Source organism: Papilio xuthus, unplaced genomic scaffold, assembly GCF_000836235.2.
Source record: "Papilio xuthus unplaced genomic scaffold, Pxut_1.1 DF828142.1, whole genome shotgun sequence".
NCBI classification, from domain to species: domain Eukaryota; kingdom Metazoa; phylum Arthropoda; class Insecta; order Lepidoptera; family Papilionidae; genus Papilio; species Papilio xuthus.
In genome coordinates, this window is record NW_013530507.1 from 4,193,790 (window position 1) to 4,209,935 (window position 16,146).

General features: G+C 35.4%; 2 protein-coding genes across 2 annotated transcripts; both read right to left on the reverse strand.

Annotated features, from left to right (window-relative positions):
- Nucleotides 1-508: 508 nt before the first annotated feature.
- Nucleotides 509-5,155, reverse strand: LOC106114140 (farnesyl pyrophosphate synthase 2-like). Its single transcript, XM_013307234.1, has 6 exons — nucleotides 5,018-5,155; nucleotides 3,994-4,144; nucleotides 3,331-3,471; nucleotides 2,474-2,674; nucleotides 1,602-1,835; nucleotides 509-922 (listed from the first exon to the last, which is right to left on the reverse strand). Exons 1-6 carry the CDS (start codon nucleotides 5,065-5,067, stop codon nucleotides 572-574), a joined length of 1,128 nt encoding a protein of 375 aa, XP_013162688.1. The 5' UTR covers nucleotides 5,068-5,155; the 3' UTR covers nucleotides 509-571.
- Nucleotides 5,156-7,851: 2,696 nt separating this feature from the next.
- On the reverse strand, nucleotides 7,852-12,821 carry LOC106114160 (farnesyl pyrophosphate synthase-like). Its single transcript, XM_013307258.1, has 6 exons — nucleotides 12,754-12,821; nucleotides 11,844-11,985; nucleotides 10,893-11,033; nucleotides 9,504-9,704; nucleotides 8,785-9,018; nucleotides 7,852-8,272 (listed from the first exon to the last, which is right to left on the reverse strand). The coding sequence occupies exons 1-6, from the start codon at nucleotides 12,801-12,803 to the stop codon at nucleotides 7,922-7,924; spliced, it is 1,119 nt and encodes a 372-aa protein (XP_013162712.1). The 5' UTR covers nucleotides 12,804-12,821; the 3' UTR covers nucleotides 7,852-7,921.
- Nucleotides 12,822-16,146: the final 3,325 nt, after the last annotated feature.

Consider the following 16,146-nt stretch of genomic DNA (forward strand, 5'->3'; position numbering starts at 1 on the left):
CAAAATCTAATTAAAGTTTTTTGAATCTTGCTAATATTATGTAAAGTGCGTATAGTGTCAAATACGTTGTATACTGTAAGAGTGCTATGCAGTTTTTATAAATAAAATAATAAAAAAAAATATATAAATTCAAACGTTTGGATGTATGTACGTATGAATGGATGTTAGAAGTTATCCAATCCTTATAAGAAAAAGGTGGGAAGGGAAAAGGGACGAATTTGGGCTGCACCTCTCCGCATCAACTGCGTTTATCTATTTTTATGTCTCATTCTATCTCACATTGTTCTTTCTTTCACGTCTTAAAACAAAAAAAAATCATATATTACCACAATAATGAGAACAAGCCAAAAAAAATTAAATAATCGTGACGTTGACTGAAAAAGAATTATTGTAATTAAATTTAAAATACAATAAAATCTAAGCATTTATCTTCATTACGTTTGTATTCAATAAATAAATCATTTAAAAGAAATAAATATATTAATAATATTATATAATTTATGATTCAACCATTTTACAATAACAGTAACATTTATTTACATTTAAGCAATAATCTGACAATTCTTAAGGGCTAGTATATTTCCCAGTTGTTCAAGTTGGAAGCCTCCATCATTTTCACGAACAATTCCGGAGTCAGGATATCGTCTGATGGAAGGTCATTAATATTTTTTAAAAACTGGTTGTATTTAAAATTATGTTGATCTTTATATAGGGAAATTAAATCTAACTCTTTATAAAGGTTCCTTATGCGTTTAACGTGTTCGGGGTCCCAGCTACCATACGATGATTTGAATATTTCTTTCTGCTCTGGTGTCGCGCGTTCTAACGTCTTTACGGCGTAAAAAGTGCACTTTCCTTCTTGTATGTCACTACCAGTTTTTCCAGATTTAGATTCCTCATTGCTCAAGTCCGTATAATCATTCTGAAAATTAATATATATGGGTAAATCAAAGAACATTTGTGACCTGTAGATCACACGGCTCACATGCGTGAAGCAGATCAGTGAACCGACTCGCAGCTAAGCTCAATTTGTTCCTGTATAGAATTATGATTTGAATTTCGAGCTGCAACCTGCCAGTCACCATGCAGCTCGAGCGCGAGCCTGCATGCGCGTCGACTCACTCAGTAATAGTACATCGCAATGAGAGCTGCCAATTTAGTTGTTGAACCGCAGATCAACGGTTCAAATTATATGAGCCGAACATTTGAGCCGGTTCAAAGCTGATTTATGTAGGACTACAAATTAGTAATTACTATTCACTTCTTATTTACGTAACAAAAACGTGTCAGTAACAAATATTGGCAATACGCTATCAATATAATTAATATAGTCCAATTTTATTCGATGCCAATTTTTTATCACAATTTTATTTGCCTAGTCAATTACTTCTTACATATGTTAATATACATCTCCAAGGTCTAGCTTTTCGGTCGATTCTTACGAATCAAAGCGCATTTCATGTAAGATCTACGCTTTTAAATTATCACAAATTACAAACGTGACCAACAAAATTTACATGTATGGAGTAATTGTTAAGTAGATCTGACCATTAGCAATCAATACTTGCTGTTTTTTTTCGTTGTTATTATTCAATACTCACCATCATTTGATATAAGAAGCCCACGTCACGGACAATATCTCTGATTCGCTGGAAAGTTGGCTCATTGTCTTTTTCACATAAAATCAATGCTAACATTATTGGTATTTCTAAACAGTAATACGTGCATTTGTATCTTACAATTTTACTATAATTATCATGTGTGTATAAAGATATATCTTTTGCTTTAGGAATTGTGTTGTCCAGGTACTGGCCAATAGCTACAAATAAATACATCTGAAAAATAAAACAATTTATGTCAATGGCTGTGCCTGTAGCAGTATTAGCGGTTGCGCGAATGTTCACCTCGACCAGTGCAATACCTAGGACACAGAAGGCAGGGGTGTGGTGAAAATAACTCTATATTTCTTCTAATCTTTGTATATGTTAGGGATCAAAATCTTATCCTCTACCCTTTCACCCTGCATAGTACAAGGCAAGTTATTATTATAGTTATGTAGAGTTTAGCCAATGCAAGAGCGTCGGTGGCTCAGGGGTCAAGCACTTGACTAGCAATATGCGGGCCCTGGGTTCGAACCTCGCCATGTACCAATGTATTTTTCGATTTCCGATTTACATATGTACATTTTCCGACGTTCATACGGTAAAGGTAAAGGAAAACATCGTGATGCAACCTGCACATATCTAAGAAGAAATTCAAAGATATGTGTGAAGTCAATCAACCCCCACTTGGCCAGCGTCGTTGACTATGGCCTAATCACCTTTAACTTAGGGTAGGCTCCGAGCCCCTCAGTGGGGACGTATAGTGAGCTGATGATGTATGTATGTAAGCCAATGTCAGTAATTATAAGGTCTTTAACATTGATTATTTTATTCAATTTCTGAATTCATCTTAGTTGGTATCAGATATATACCTCATTAAATATATCTATCATTTTGGTATAAACGGAGCCGTCCAAATGTTCTTTTAATATGTCGTTTACAAGACTTCGGAACATGCAGGCGTCGTTCAATATTAAATTGTTGACTTCGGGCAACAGATGCCAACATGGCTGTCCGTGTCGCGTTTTAGACTGGTCCTCGAAGTCATCCATGATAAGAAAATATGATTGTGCCTAGAAAAAAACATCATCTATCATTTATTTAAACTAGTTGTCGCCAACGACTCTGTCCGCGCGGGGTTAGGTGGTTATCTGTGGTTCCTTTGGTGTTGCAGATGTCCATGGATGTCGATGATCACCTCAGTGTACGCACTACTCGTTTGCCTCCTTCTCTTATAAAAAAAACTGAATCAGTAGCCTTTATGTTCTTCCAGATTATATTCTACATCTACCCCAAATTCAGCAAGATCCATACAACAGTTCTGGAGATAACTTCAAACAAACATCCAACCATCTATACATCAAAACATTTTCATTTATAATATTAATAACATTAAAAGAATATTATTTTGATGAGTACCGTTTTTGTTAATTAAATCAATTAGTGTTTATAAATGGGTTAACGATTTCATACATAGTAGGTTAATTAACCTGATATGAAACCTACTATGTAGCAAAATCAGTTTATTAACGGTAATTTTCTCATACAAAAACTCCTGTTTAAAGCATATTTTTAAGTCTGTTTTTTGTCAAATTTAACAATATGCTTTAAACGGGGAAAGGGATGACGGTATGTTTTATACAAAGATTTTGGTATCATTCACCATTGATAAGTGATGCTTTAATTTAAAGCAATCTATCTGAAATTAAATCTGTATCAAAAAAATTACCAATTCCATAGCGCACGCCACAACTTGCGCTTTATATAAATTCTGCTCGGTAAGGTTGATTGGATTCTCCAAAACTTCGTAGGCCATCATCGTCATGTGACCTTGTAGAGGCACTCTTAATAATGTATCGTATTCCATTAACTGCGAAAGATTTTTTTTTAAATTGTGACTAAATGTTATAAAAAAATCTAACAAACACAGTATCAATATAATAAAGATTTTACAACATTACTAACTGACATATTCAATAAAGTCACATAATATAAAAAGCGTCAATAGCCTAATGGTTAAGGGTGCGGATTCCCAATCACGAGATCGGGGGTTGGAATCCCGCCATTCGACTATTGCCGTAAATCATATCCTAGCACAAGCCTAGAGCTTAGTTGGGAAGGTAAAAGAAATATTAGTAAATTTACAAAAAAATCTACTAACATTTTAAATTAAAAAAGAAATAATTTTCATACTAAAATCTACTCTTATCGTGGGTTTCTGAGACGAATATCTCCAATAAAAACATACTGTTATCACTTGTCAAAGATAAACACAAGGATGAGTATATATTTTATACAGAAATTTTAGTCTCAGAAACTAAAGTTACGTCTCTGCGAGTGCTGCAGTTTAATTCTGAATACCTTTTACTTCGGCAGGAACGTATTTTTTTACCTTAACTAATCGTTTGGCTAATGATGGTGTTTTAGCAACTTCGCCGTTAGCCATTACATTGGCGACTATGTCTTGAACTGTGTTATTGAAGCGCTGCGTTCTGTTCAACCAATCTGCTTTTGGAGATTGCGTTTGTTGAGTTGGATTGCGCCTGGTATCAATAATTTTTATTGAAAAAGCAGATACTTTACTTTCCGTTTTACACAAAAGTCAAAAAGAAATATATTAGAGAAAAACACAGAGAAAATGATACATTAAGTAGATAAAAATACCGTATGGTTTCCCTTTATTGAGAGAACATTATCTTAGTAGTAGTAGTAGTAGTAGTAGAGTAGAAACTTAAATGCCACATCTATCTCGGCCGATTTTCAAATTACAATAATTTCACAATATAGATATACTAACTGTCGCCCACGACTCTGTCCTCGAGAAATTAAAAATATAATTGCCTATGTATTCTTCCGGACTAAGTTCTCCATCTATGACTAATTTCAGCGAGATCCATGTAGCCGTTCTGGAGATACCTTCTAACAAACATCCATCCATTCATCTAAACATTCGCATATATAACATTAAGTAAGATTACACAAAAGATTTTTTTCCTTTCGAGTTTGATACGTTTTAGTGCATTTTGCTAAAGATTTTTTTTTTAAGAATATTTTTTTAGTAAATCGGTTTTAATTTTTTCTTAAAATTTTTATAACTTCTATTGTGATCGACTGCAGTCTAAAAGAATGATCCGATTCATTTAATTCGTATTGTTCCAGAGTCTTCTAGGAGTCTCTGTCAGATATTATCAGAAAGTTTTTATTTAGCGATTAGTTGTTTTACACGTTTACTTATTGTAAGCCTATGTGCTATTCTAGACAATAATTTATCTCTGTGTCTTTCATTCAGAATCTAAGCTGACGCATTTTGAATATTATTAAGTAAATATGGCGTATGATTAGTATGATATTTGAATATTTTAAATAATTATTATATTATTATTTTTCAAGAAAACATAAAACAAAGAGGTACATACCAAATTGCGGAACTTCTAAAACCTCGAACAAACCACCTACTTAGTATCATTTTTTATTAATTTTTACCCGACTTTTTATTATTTTCTATAATTTTTTTAACTGTGTTCCCTTCACTGTATAGTGTCTGTCAACAGCTGCTCGGCTGATGGTTTGGAAGTGGATTAATATAGTCAACCCATACATACATCTACTGGGCGGAACAAACTTGTGGGTCGCAAGTTATACATGAAGAATCATGCAGCATATTACAAGATTCTGATTTTAAATGTTTTACTGATGTAATGTTTATAAGTATAATACATATATTAATGTCCCAAAAAAATTAGACCTTTTTTGTGCTATTAACAGTAATAATTATACAATCGTAGAATAATATCATTCCTTTCATTTTTAACTCAAAGAATTTGGCTAAATAGGTGCATATGTTTTATTACTGATACCTGGATGTGGGAGGTTTGAGACAATTGTAGGGATTGAGAGGGTAGGAGCAAATTATGCATTTCTATCTGTGACACCTTCATACCTCACTTGTTTCCCCAAGTCGCTAGAAAAACTCGTTGGCTACCAGTTTTATCGAAGTATTTATTTTCCAGAGGATAAACCTTTTCGCGTACGCTTGCCTTAGAGAGACCACGGTGGTTAGTTGGGAATCTCCCGCTATACATAGCCCCCTCTAGACTCCTCTGATTCCTCTTGCGCATGGTGGTGAGTGACACCGTCTGCACCAGCCACCTATGCAGCTTCTTCTCTGAGGGAGGTCAAGACCCCCTAATTTCTGCCAAAAGTGGCCCTTAGACTCAAGGGACAGGTCCAAAAATCTACCACTTCTGGGCGAAGAGCGTGAAATTCCGCCCTGTCATCCCCTATTGGCAAATCGTCCGACACGGTCACCGTCGACAGCGAACGGCTGCAGTGCGGCAAGATAAACCGGTACCCCCCGCAGCTCCACAACGTCACCGACTAAAAGAGCTGCAGAGGTGGCGCACCAAAATCCTAACCCTCCTCTTCCTCGACTTGACTTCGACCTTACTATGAATAATCATCTATAGACAATATCCGAACCACGTATGTTATACCGGTGGAACAGTTTTATTACAATCGAGTCTGATGTGATGGAAAAGTTGTGTTTTTTTTATATTATAAGTTAGCAAATGAGCGAGCGGCTACCTGATATCGCTGAAATAGCAAAGCGATCGATGCCCATAGACATCTACAATTGCAGATGCGTTGCAATACTTTGATAGGTGGGGATGCACAGAAAGATAATATTTTCCCTTCCTATGCATCCCCTCATCCGGAATATCGACTTCCCATCCTTTCCTTATAAGAGAAATAGTAGGAAGGGAAAGAGAACTAAAATTAGGCCTCGGGGACGCACACTCATCAGACGAAACGCGGAATTGTTTCCACTTCACGCCTGTCTTCTGTGTGGTCGTGGTATTTCACCGGGTGAACCAGCCCAATTCGTGCGAAGATGTTGAAGCGGGCTCTACCACTGTTCTGTTGTATAAAATAATATTATATAAAAAATTCTCGTGTTACAATATTAGTTACCATACTTCTTGAATATCTTACTTCTTACTAATATTATAAATGCAAATGTTTAGATGGATGGATGTATGGATGTTTGAAAGTATCTCCAGAACGACTAAACGGATCCGGCTAAAATTTGGCATAGACGTAGCACATAATCTCAAAGAACACGTAGCCTACTGATTATGTTTTTTTTTAATTCCGCGCGGACAGGGTCGTGGGCGACAGTTATATCCTATATATACCGGGTCTACATAATAAGAGTCTTTACTTCTTCTAACTAAAACTTTCGTAAAGAAAGGCGGAATGATATACCCATAGCCATTTTTAAAAAGATATTTAATTATATTATTATTTTTAGTAGTATTCTTATAATTAATTTATGATTGAAACTAGCTGTGGACTGCGACTTCGTGCGCGCGGAATTAAAAGAAAGCTTAATTAGTAACCCTTGTGATCTTACAGGGTATTTTCTACAATTATGCCAAACTAGCTGTCACCACCGACTCCGTCCGCGTGGATATATAAAAAAAACTTAATATATAGATAAGTTAAATAAAAAGCAGCTCTGCGAGACATAAATTCAAAAAAAATGAATAAATAGTATCCTATGTACGTCTCCATGCTCTAAGCTACCACCTCACCAATTTCAGCCATATCGGTAAAGTCGTTCTTGAGTTATAAATAATGTAACTAGCACAACTTTCTTTTATATATATATATATATAGATATCAGCGACATCTATGCAACTGTTACGGAGATATGTTCTACCAAACATCAAACCTTCGCATTTATAATATTAGTAAGATAGTAAGAGTATATTAAGAATCAACGAATATTCCTGCCTTTAGAAAATAATATTTTGAAGGAACACACAACAATATTTTGTACAGTTAAGAAACACTGAATTGACCTTCCATTAATATTGATGAGAGTAAAAAAACGTGATGTTTTTTTAACATAAAAGTCATGACTTTCCTTCAACTAAAATGTTTATTTTATTTGAAAGAAGTAAAACAACGAATAGTTATGTGAAGATGACATCATAAAAAAGGCCAAAAGAATTTTTGTTAGTAACAAATAAAACTAACTGTCGCCCTCAACTCTGTCTTTGTGGAATTAAAATACTTTAAGTAGCCTATGTGTTCTTCCAGGCTATTTTCTACATCTAGGCCAAATTTTAGCGAGATCTATGCAGTCGTTCTACAGATACCTTCAAACATCCATCCATCCATCTAAACATTGGCATGTATAATATTAGTAAGATTTATAAAAATGTTTAAACTGATATACAATCAAACAGATCGATTGAGCATTGGATTTAAAAAACTATTTAGTATTATTAAAAAGTGCTGCCTACTTTCGTGGGCTAGTATATATTCCATTTGTTTAGTTGTGAAGCCTCCATCAATTTAAGGAACAATTCTGGTGTCAGGACATCGTCTGATTGTAGTTCATTAACATTTTTCAAAAACCGGTTGTATTTTAAATTATGTTGTGCCTTATAAAGGGATATTAAATCTAATTCCTTGTATAGATTTTTTATCCGTTTAACGTCTTCGGGGTCCCAGCTGCCGTATGAGGCTTTGAATATTTCCTTCTGCTCAGGTGTAGCGCGTTCCAATGCCTTCACGGCGAAATATGAGCACTTCCCTGCTTGTATGTCAGTACCGGTCTTATCAGATATAGTCTCTCCGTCACCGAATTCCGTGAAATCATTCTGTAAAATAATAACATAACTCTATTACATTTATGTATATAACAACTTTACTAATATTATAATTGCGAATGTTTAGATTGATGCATATTTGTTTGAAGGTATCTCCAGAACAGCTCAACGGATCTTGATGAAATTTGGCATGGATATAGAATATAGTCTAGAAGAACACATAGGCTAATTAAGTTTCTTTTAATACCGCGCGGACGGAGTCGCAAGCGACGGCTAGTATGTAATAAAATGCTCTAGAGGAATTAAAAATCGAAAGACAGCTGACTTGCCAAAATCAATTCAATAGGACTGATTATAAGTTTGGTATTTTTATAATTTTTAATATCTTTCGTCACAATTGAGTTAAATTAAATTTATACAAACTTGCAGAAAACACTGGCCTCAAAGAAAACAATACAACAAAAAAAAAATAGCAAAATTGTTCCCTTCCATCAGTTCACTCTTGATGACCTTGGGTAATATAGATTCATTAATATGTAGGTTTTTTATTATTTGATACTTACCATCATTTGGTACAAGGCACCAACGTCACGGACGATATCGGACACACGTTTAAAAGTTGCCTCACTGTCCTTTTGGCATAGAACTAAAGCTAACATTATTGGAACTTCCAAACAATAGAATGTGCATTTATATCTTATTATTTTATCATAAGTCTCTTGAGTGAACAATGAAAAATCTTTTGTTATAGGAATCATAGTGTCCAAGTGCTGGCCAATCGCGATAAATAAATTCATCTGTAAATAACATTTTTATCTAAACATTAAAGTTATTAAAAAGTGTAAAAAAAAATCTACAGCCAGATCTTATATATAAAATTCTCGTGTCACAATTTTCGTTCCCATACTCCTCCGAAACGGCGTGACCGATTCTCATAAAAATTTGTGAGCATATTGAGTAGGTCTGAGAATCGGCCAACATCTATTTTTAAACCCGCGCGGACGGAGTCGCGGGCGATAGTTAGTTTTAAATAAAATTTGATAGTATATTATGAGAACCTCGGAAAATGTTTGGGCTTAAAAATTATATTGAAATCTTTTATTAAAATATTTATAAGTTAAAAAAAATGAAACTTTATGCTTGCATCATGGCATTATTTAACAGTATTTCGATTTAGAGTTTTGACTTTTTTACTGTGGCATTTCAAATGCAAAAAATATGAAATCTTCCACGCGGTCATAGGAAAGTTCTAGAAATTAGTAGATATAACAAACAGAAGTACCTTGTTGAATATATCTATCATTTTGATGTAAAGTCGATCTTCCAAATGAGTTCTCAGTATGTCGTTTATAAGACTTCGGAACATGGTGGCATCGTTAATTACTAAATTCTTCACTTCAGGTAACAAATGCCAACAAGTTCGTCCGTGCCGTGTCTTTGATTGATCCTCGAAGTCATCCATTATTAAAAAATGTGATTGTGTCTGGAAAAAAATATCATCTAGATTTCATTTACATTAAAATTGATTATCGTTTTTATGAGTACTTAAAACTTTCAGTGATAGATTAACACATTCCATGCCAGTACTTATTTCTCTTATGACAGTGAATTTGCATTTCTTTGACATTAACAGTGGTAGAGCCCGCTTTAACATCTTCGCACGAATTGGCCCGGCTCGACTGGTGAAATACCACGACCACACATAAGACAGGCGTGAAGTGGAAGCCATTCCGCGTTTCGTCTGATGAGTGTGCGTACCGGAGGCTAAATTTAGTCCTCTTTCCCTTCCCACCCTTTTTCTTATAAGGAAAGGATGGGAAGTGGAAGTGGACTTCCCGGATGAGAGGATGCATAGAAAAGGGAAAATATTTTCTGTCTGTGCACCCTCTCCTCCGTCGATTAAAGGTAGGCAACGCAAACAAACATATGCAATTGCGTATGTCTATGAGCAACGGTCACTTCGCTATTTCAGCGATTTCAGGTGACCGCTCGCTCGTTTGCCACCTTCTGATATAAAAAAAAAATTGCGTAGAAGAGTCATTGGCACTGAAAGTGTTAATGTTGAATTTATTAGCGAACATTATGCATTCGCAATATAACGTTTTTTTGTTATATTTTTAGACTGAAGAATAATGTGAGACATCTACAATAGTATCAAAGATAATGTATACCTAGGTATACTCCTAATTTTTCTTTAGTTTTTTTCCTCTTTACCAAACTATATTGACTGCATAAAAAAAAATGAAATGCAGACTCTGTTGAATATAGATGTTTTAACACATCATTCGTATTATAATTGACTAAAGGCAACTTGAGCGTCGGTGGCTCAGGGGTCAAGCACCTGACTTGTAATATGCAGGTCCTGGGTGCGAATCCCGCCATGTACCAATATGTTTTTCGATTTCCGATTTACATATATATCCGACGTTCTTACGGTGAAGAAAAACATCGTGATGCAACCTGCACATATCTGAGAAGAAATTCTCAAATGTGTGAAGTCAACCAACCCGCACTTGGCAAGCGTGGTTGACTATGGCCTAATCACCCTTAACTTAGGGTAGGCTCCGTGCCCCTCGGTGGGGACGTATAGTGAACTAATGATGATGAAAGGCAACTTTATTTGTGGTCCTTTCTATCCGATTTAGACATGACAAAAAAAGGCAAAAATTACCAATTCCATAGCGCACGCCACAACTTGCGCTTTATATAAATTCTGCTCGGTAAGGTTGATTGGATTCTCCAAAACTTCGTAGGCCATCATCGTCATGTGGCCTTGTAGAGGCACTCTTAATAATGTATCGTACTCCATTAACTGTAAACGAAATATAAAGTGTTAGGAATAAAATCCGACCCTGTGCGGTGTACCGGAGCAACACTAATCTTATTAAAATATCAACGCTTATGTCCCCTCACTAATCAATCTGACACTTGATTTGGTAACGTAAGCGCGGCATTCGCGCCAAAGGATTCTAACTAATAATGTCTAAAAATAGGTATACAAGAAAAGTAAGTCACCGCGACTCAACCTTTTACTGTTAAGGACGCATATAAAGCGTGTTCCAAAATTCAACGATAAGCCGGTACTGTTGTATAGCCAGGTCGATAACTACATGGGGAAAAATTGTAAAAAAAATCTATCTCTTTTTGTTTAAAAGTTACATTAACTATTTTAAATGTTCTTATAATTTGATACCCTTATGGTTAGACATTGTGGCTACAAATATGAACATGAACAGAAATGGAACCAAAACATTCGTAATTTAACCACAAATTATATCGTAAAGAATCGTTGAATTTTGGGACATGTTGTATATGGGTTATCTAAAATATCGTCGCAACATTCGAAGGCCAAAGCAGCATTAGCTGTTGTACAACCACACAATAGAAATGCGTAATTTAATTATTTTCCCCTTAGCGACGTTTTCTAATAATGCGTAATATGAGGATGGAAAGGGAAAGTGGTTTTCAAAAGAAATTTATTCTTTCCCTGTACATTCTTTGCCCTTTAAAGTTAACATCGACAACCTTTTAACTTAATAGGAATGCGTATGGGCAATTGACTTTGAAAATTTAGCGAATTCGACGAGATCTAGTTTCAGAAATTGTAAAATCGTTTAATTACCTTAACTAATCGTTTGGCTAATGATGGTGTTTTAGCAACTTCGCCGTTAGCCATTACATTGGCGACTATTTCTTGAACTGTGTTATTGAAACGCTGAGTTCTGTTTAACCAATCTGCTCTTGAAGATTGTGCTGTATTGCGCCTGGACATCAATAACATTTTATTAGAAAAACATTGCAGTTTCAGAGGGGTAAAAATCCTTATCTTGCTCTTGGAATAAGTTTTTTATCTATGAAAGTATTGTAATCGCGTATGTAGCATTAGCGACTTATTTTAACGGTTGATTCGATTTGTGTTCTATCACTTTGTGTCATAATTATTTACTTTACAAATAAATAAAAGCTTAATAAGTAACATTTAAACTTTCGCCTATGGTGAGAGTCAAGATGGCGAGTGTAACCTAGGCAATATAATTATATCTACTTTCAAAAAATTTACCAAAAATTTATTACCTCGCTGTAAAAAAATATACCTTCTTATCATAAAAACGAAATTATAATGAAATATCTTATAAGGAAAGGATGGGAAGTGGAAGTGGACTTTCCAGATGAGGGGATGCATGAAAAGGGAAGATATTTTCTTTCTATGCATTCTCTCCTCTCTCCATACGCAATTGCGTATGTCTATGGGCAACGGTCACTTCGCTATTTCAGCGATTTCAGGTGGCCGTTTGCTCGTTTGCCACCTTATGATATAAAAAAAGTACTTATGGTGGTAGTGGATGGTAATTTTATTGGTGGATGGTGGATGACGTACTAAACAGTACTTTTTTGGTACAATTTATTTATACTATTATAGATACAATAATATTTGCTAGGATACATCCGCCATTTTGATTCTCACCGCATTTATATAATTACTATGATTTAAAATATTTATCAATAGAACATATTTTAAAGGAGGTACATACCAAATTGCAGAACTTCTAAAACCTCGAACAAACCTCATACTTAGTGACATTTTGCCTCCTGTGGACAGTGCTACACAACGGCTGCTTCGGTACAAATGGTGGCGGATTTATATATCAAATGCGAACAACGATTTTCTGGGCGGAACAAACTTGTGGGTCGCAAAATATAGTTACGAGGAATACTTTATGCAATAAGCATTAGGTCCTTTTGACTTTTTTATTTTGTTTTTAAAATAAATAACAAAAGTTAAAGAGTATTAGGGCGACGTACCCTGAAAGACAAAAAACGGAAACCTTATAGGATCCATTTGTTGGCCGTCCGTCTAACTGTCAAGACCATTTTTCTCAGGAACGCGTCAAGATATCAAGCTGTCCCTTGATGCTATGAAAATTCAAACTTCTAAGAAAACACAATTAAAAGGTACAGCCGTTTATGTCGCAAATTTTCTACACTCACAAGAGAATCAAAACCTACAGGGTACTTCCTGTGAAGTCAGTATTTTGAAATTTGGCACAAAGCAACGTCGTATAGCACAAATATAGAATAAACTGCGAAAACCGTAAACTTTTAGTTACATCATTAAATAAAAAAAAAACATTTCCAACTCAGGTATATATACAATTTCGTAACAACGACTATGGCCAAGGAAGAGCCTGTGCGTGATAAAACATGATTGCACAACAAGGACCAGAATATGAAGATCAAATGTGTTCTGTGCTAAATCTATCGCAAGCAGGGAAGACTGGTATGGAAGACTGGAGTGCATGAAATGCACACTCGGTAGTCTAGTTAAAATCAATCACCACAACACACACGCACATGCTAACCATGTTAGTTATTCTTAGTCAGGTAGTTAAGAGCATATATACCTTCATTCTTTGTTAACCAGCATTAGATGGTTCGCACTGGGGATGCACCGTTGTTAATTGCGAGTGCACCTCCCGTGCATTACGTTCTGTATGTCCGGACACACTGTCCTCCGGGGCTGAACTGGATGCACATGTTCGTCCTTCGAGCCGGATAAGCTGTAACAAAATCAAACTTCTATGTCAACGCAATCAATAGAAACAGCAATTTAAGGTGTTTATTTTCAAACTCGCAACTATTCGCAAAGGAATCAAAATCTAAAGGGTACGTCATTTGATTTAGAATCTTAAAATTTGGCATGAAGCATAAAATATTGCTTCATGATTGCAAATATAACTGGTTGAAAAATACCACAAATTAACGAAAAATTCTAAAAAACTTAAATTTTTACTTATATGACATTTTTTTATTATAAACTCAACTGCGGTTCCTCTGGCATTGCGGATGTCCATGGGCGTCGGATCAAATAATATTAGGCGATTCGTTGCTCGTTTGCCCCCTTCTCCTATAAAAAAAAAAAAAACTAGGTCCAACTCAACCCTTTTTAACTATGACTCGATTGTCGTGATGACTTTTACTTATTATATACTACAGGTTTTTATGGAACCCTCGGTGCGCGAGCCCGACTCGCACTTGGCCGTTTCTTTTAAAGGATAATAGCTAGACAAAAGCGGGGTGAGGTGATTGGACAGAGATTTAGGTAAATGTCCTTGCGGCTTTCTGTAAATAAAACACTCTAATTTTATTAATATGTATAGATGTCTTCGATTAGCATTACCGACAAGATAAAGGGTCACGTTTTAAAGCAAAGCCAAAAACTGTCCGTGTGAATATTTTCTTATTACATTAACAAACTGAGAGAAAAGTTATAAAACAGTTCTTAAGTTCAACCTAATTACAACCATGATACATTGCAATAAAGTTTCAAATCTGACTAATTTTAATCTTACTAATATTATAAATTCGATTGTTTAGATAGTTGGATGGATGGTTTGTTTGAAGATATCACCTGAACGGCTTAACGAATCTCGCTGAAATTTAGCCTAGATGTAGAACATAGTCTGGAAGAAGAAATAGGCTACTTTTTAAGATTGTTTTTTAATTCAGCGCGGACGGACTCGCGGGCGACAGCTAGTCGACAAATAAATTTTTCCTATTCATTCGTTCGTTTACTTTTTTTCTATTTCGAACTTCACTGTAGGAGGTATAGAGTTGAGGTGAACACTAAAATAATAATCTTAGAACATAGTCTGGAAGCACACATAGGCTACTAATTATGTTTTTTTTTAATTCCGTGCGGACGGAGTCACGGGAATTCCGCAGCTGGTGTTGCACAATTTTTTTATATTTCCAGACTAGCTCGAACATTAAAACTTTGCAAGGATGTTCTATACAATACTTGGTATCTAGATGAAAAAAAAAAAAATAGAAGTGGATCAAATTGGAAAAAATCAAGGTTAAAAAAATGAAAGAACAAGCGTCTCTACCCATTAATAGTATTCGAATGTACATCTCAGTTTATACGTCTTGGCAACCTAATAATTTTGACTAAGACGACATTTGTCGTAGGCATGGAGTATTCGGGATATATATGATTTTTTGTGACTGCATTTGTTTAACATCGCGTCGATGGCTCTGGGGTTTGAACACTTGACTTGTAATCTACACGTCCTGGGTTCGAATCCCGCCATGTACCAATGTGTTTTTCGATTTCCGATTTACATATGTACATTTATCCGACGTTCTTACGGTGAAGGAAAACATCGTGATGCAACCTGCACATATCTGAGAAGAAATTCAAAGATATGAGTGAAGTCAACTAACCCGCACTTGGCCAGCATGGTTGACTATGGCCTAGTCACCCTTAACCTAGCGTAGGCTCCGAGCCCCTGGGTGGGGACGAATAGTGAGCTGATGATGATTTTATTTAACATGAAATCATTATGATAGTCAATTGTGCACATATTATTTCAATATTACGGTACCTATGGAAGGGTTGTCATCATGAGCGTCGTCAGAGAGGGGCTGGGAGTCAGCTGGCACCCCATGAGAACCACAAAATGTAAAATGCTGTAAAAAATCATATTAATGGTTGCTGCCCCCCGCATCAAAAACTAGCCACCATCATTGATCATGGGCAGCGACGCCCGTGCTCTACATACAGGATTTACTTTATAATTATAATAACAATTTGAGAATACAATGTTGAAATTTGGCATGAAGCAATGTGTTATAGCACAAATATAGGAGAAATGCCGAAAACAGTAAATTTTTAGTTTCATCATATAAAAAAAAACATTTTTAATAATTATGAACTTAATAACCCCCTTCCCGTGAACTTTAACCTATACCTACAGGTTTGTTCGGAACCCTAGGGGCGCGAGTCTGACTCGCACTTGACCGGTTTTTTTTAAATTTGTGTTATTGTATTTTTATTAACAATTTTCGTTATGTCATTTTCACAAATCAAACAGTAACAACACAACTAGCAACGTTAATATTCTATTATATGCGTGATGGTGGCT

What these genes read in the sequence shown, in the direction of transcription:
- LOC106114160 (XM_013307258.1), bottom strand. Translation starts at nt 12,803, where the DNA reads ATGTCACTAAGTATGAGGTTTGTTCGAGGTTTTAGAAGTTCTGCAATT. An exon ending in TAGCCAAACGATTAGTTAAG is followed by an intron (nt 11,034 to 11,843) that starts GTAATTAAACGA and finishes TTTCGTTTACAG; the next exon opens with TTAATGGAGTACGATACATT. An exon ending in TGGCGTGCGCTATGGAATTG is followed by an intron (nt 9,705 to 10,892) that starts GTAATTTTTGCC and finishes ATTTTTTTCCAG; the next exon opens with ACACAATCACATTTTTTAAT.
- LOC106114140 (XM_013307234.1), bottom strand. Translation starts at nt 5,067, where the DNA reads ATGATACTAAGTAGGTGGTTTGTTCGAGGTTTTAGAAGTTCCGCAATT. An exon ending in TTTAGAAGTTCCGCAATTTG is followed by an intron (nt 4,145 to 5,017) that starts GTATGTACCTCT and finishes TATTGATACCAG; the next exon opens with GCGCAATCCAACTCAACAAA. An exon ending in TGATAGATATATTTAATGAG is followed by an intron (nt 1,836 to 2,473) that starts GTATATATCTGA and finishes TTTATTTTTCAG; the next exon opens with ATGTATTTATTTGTAGCTAT.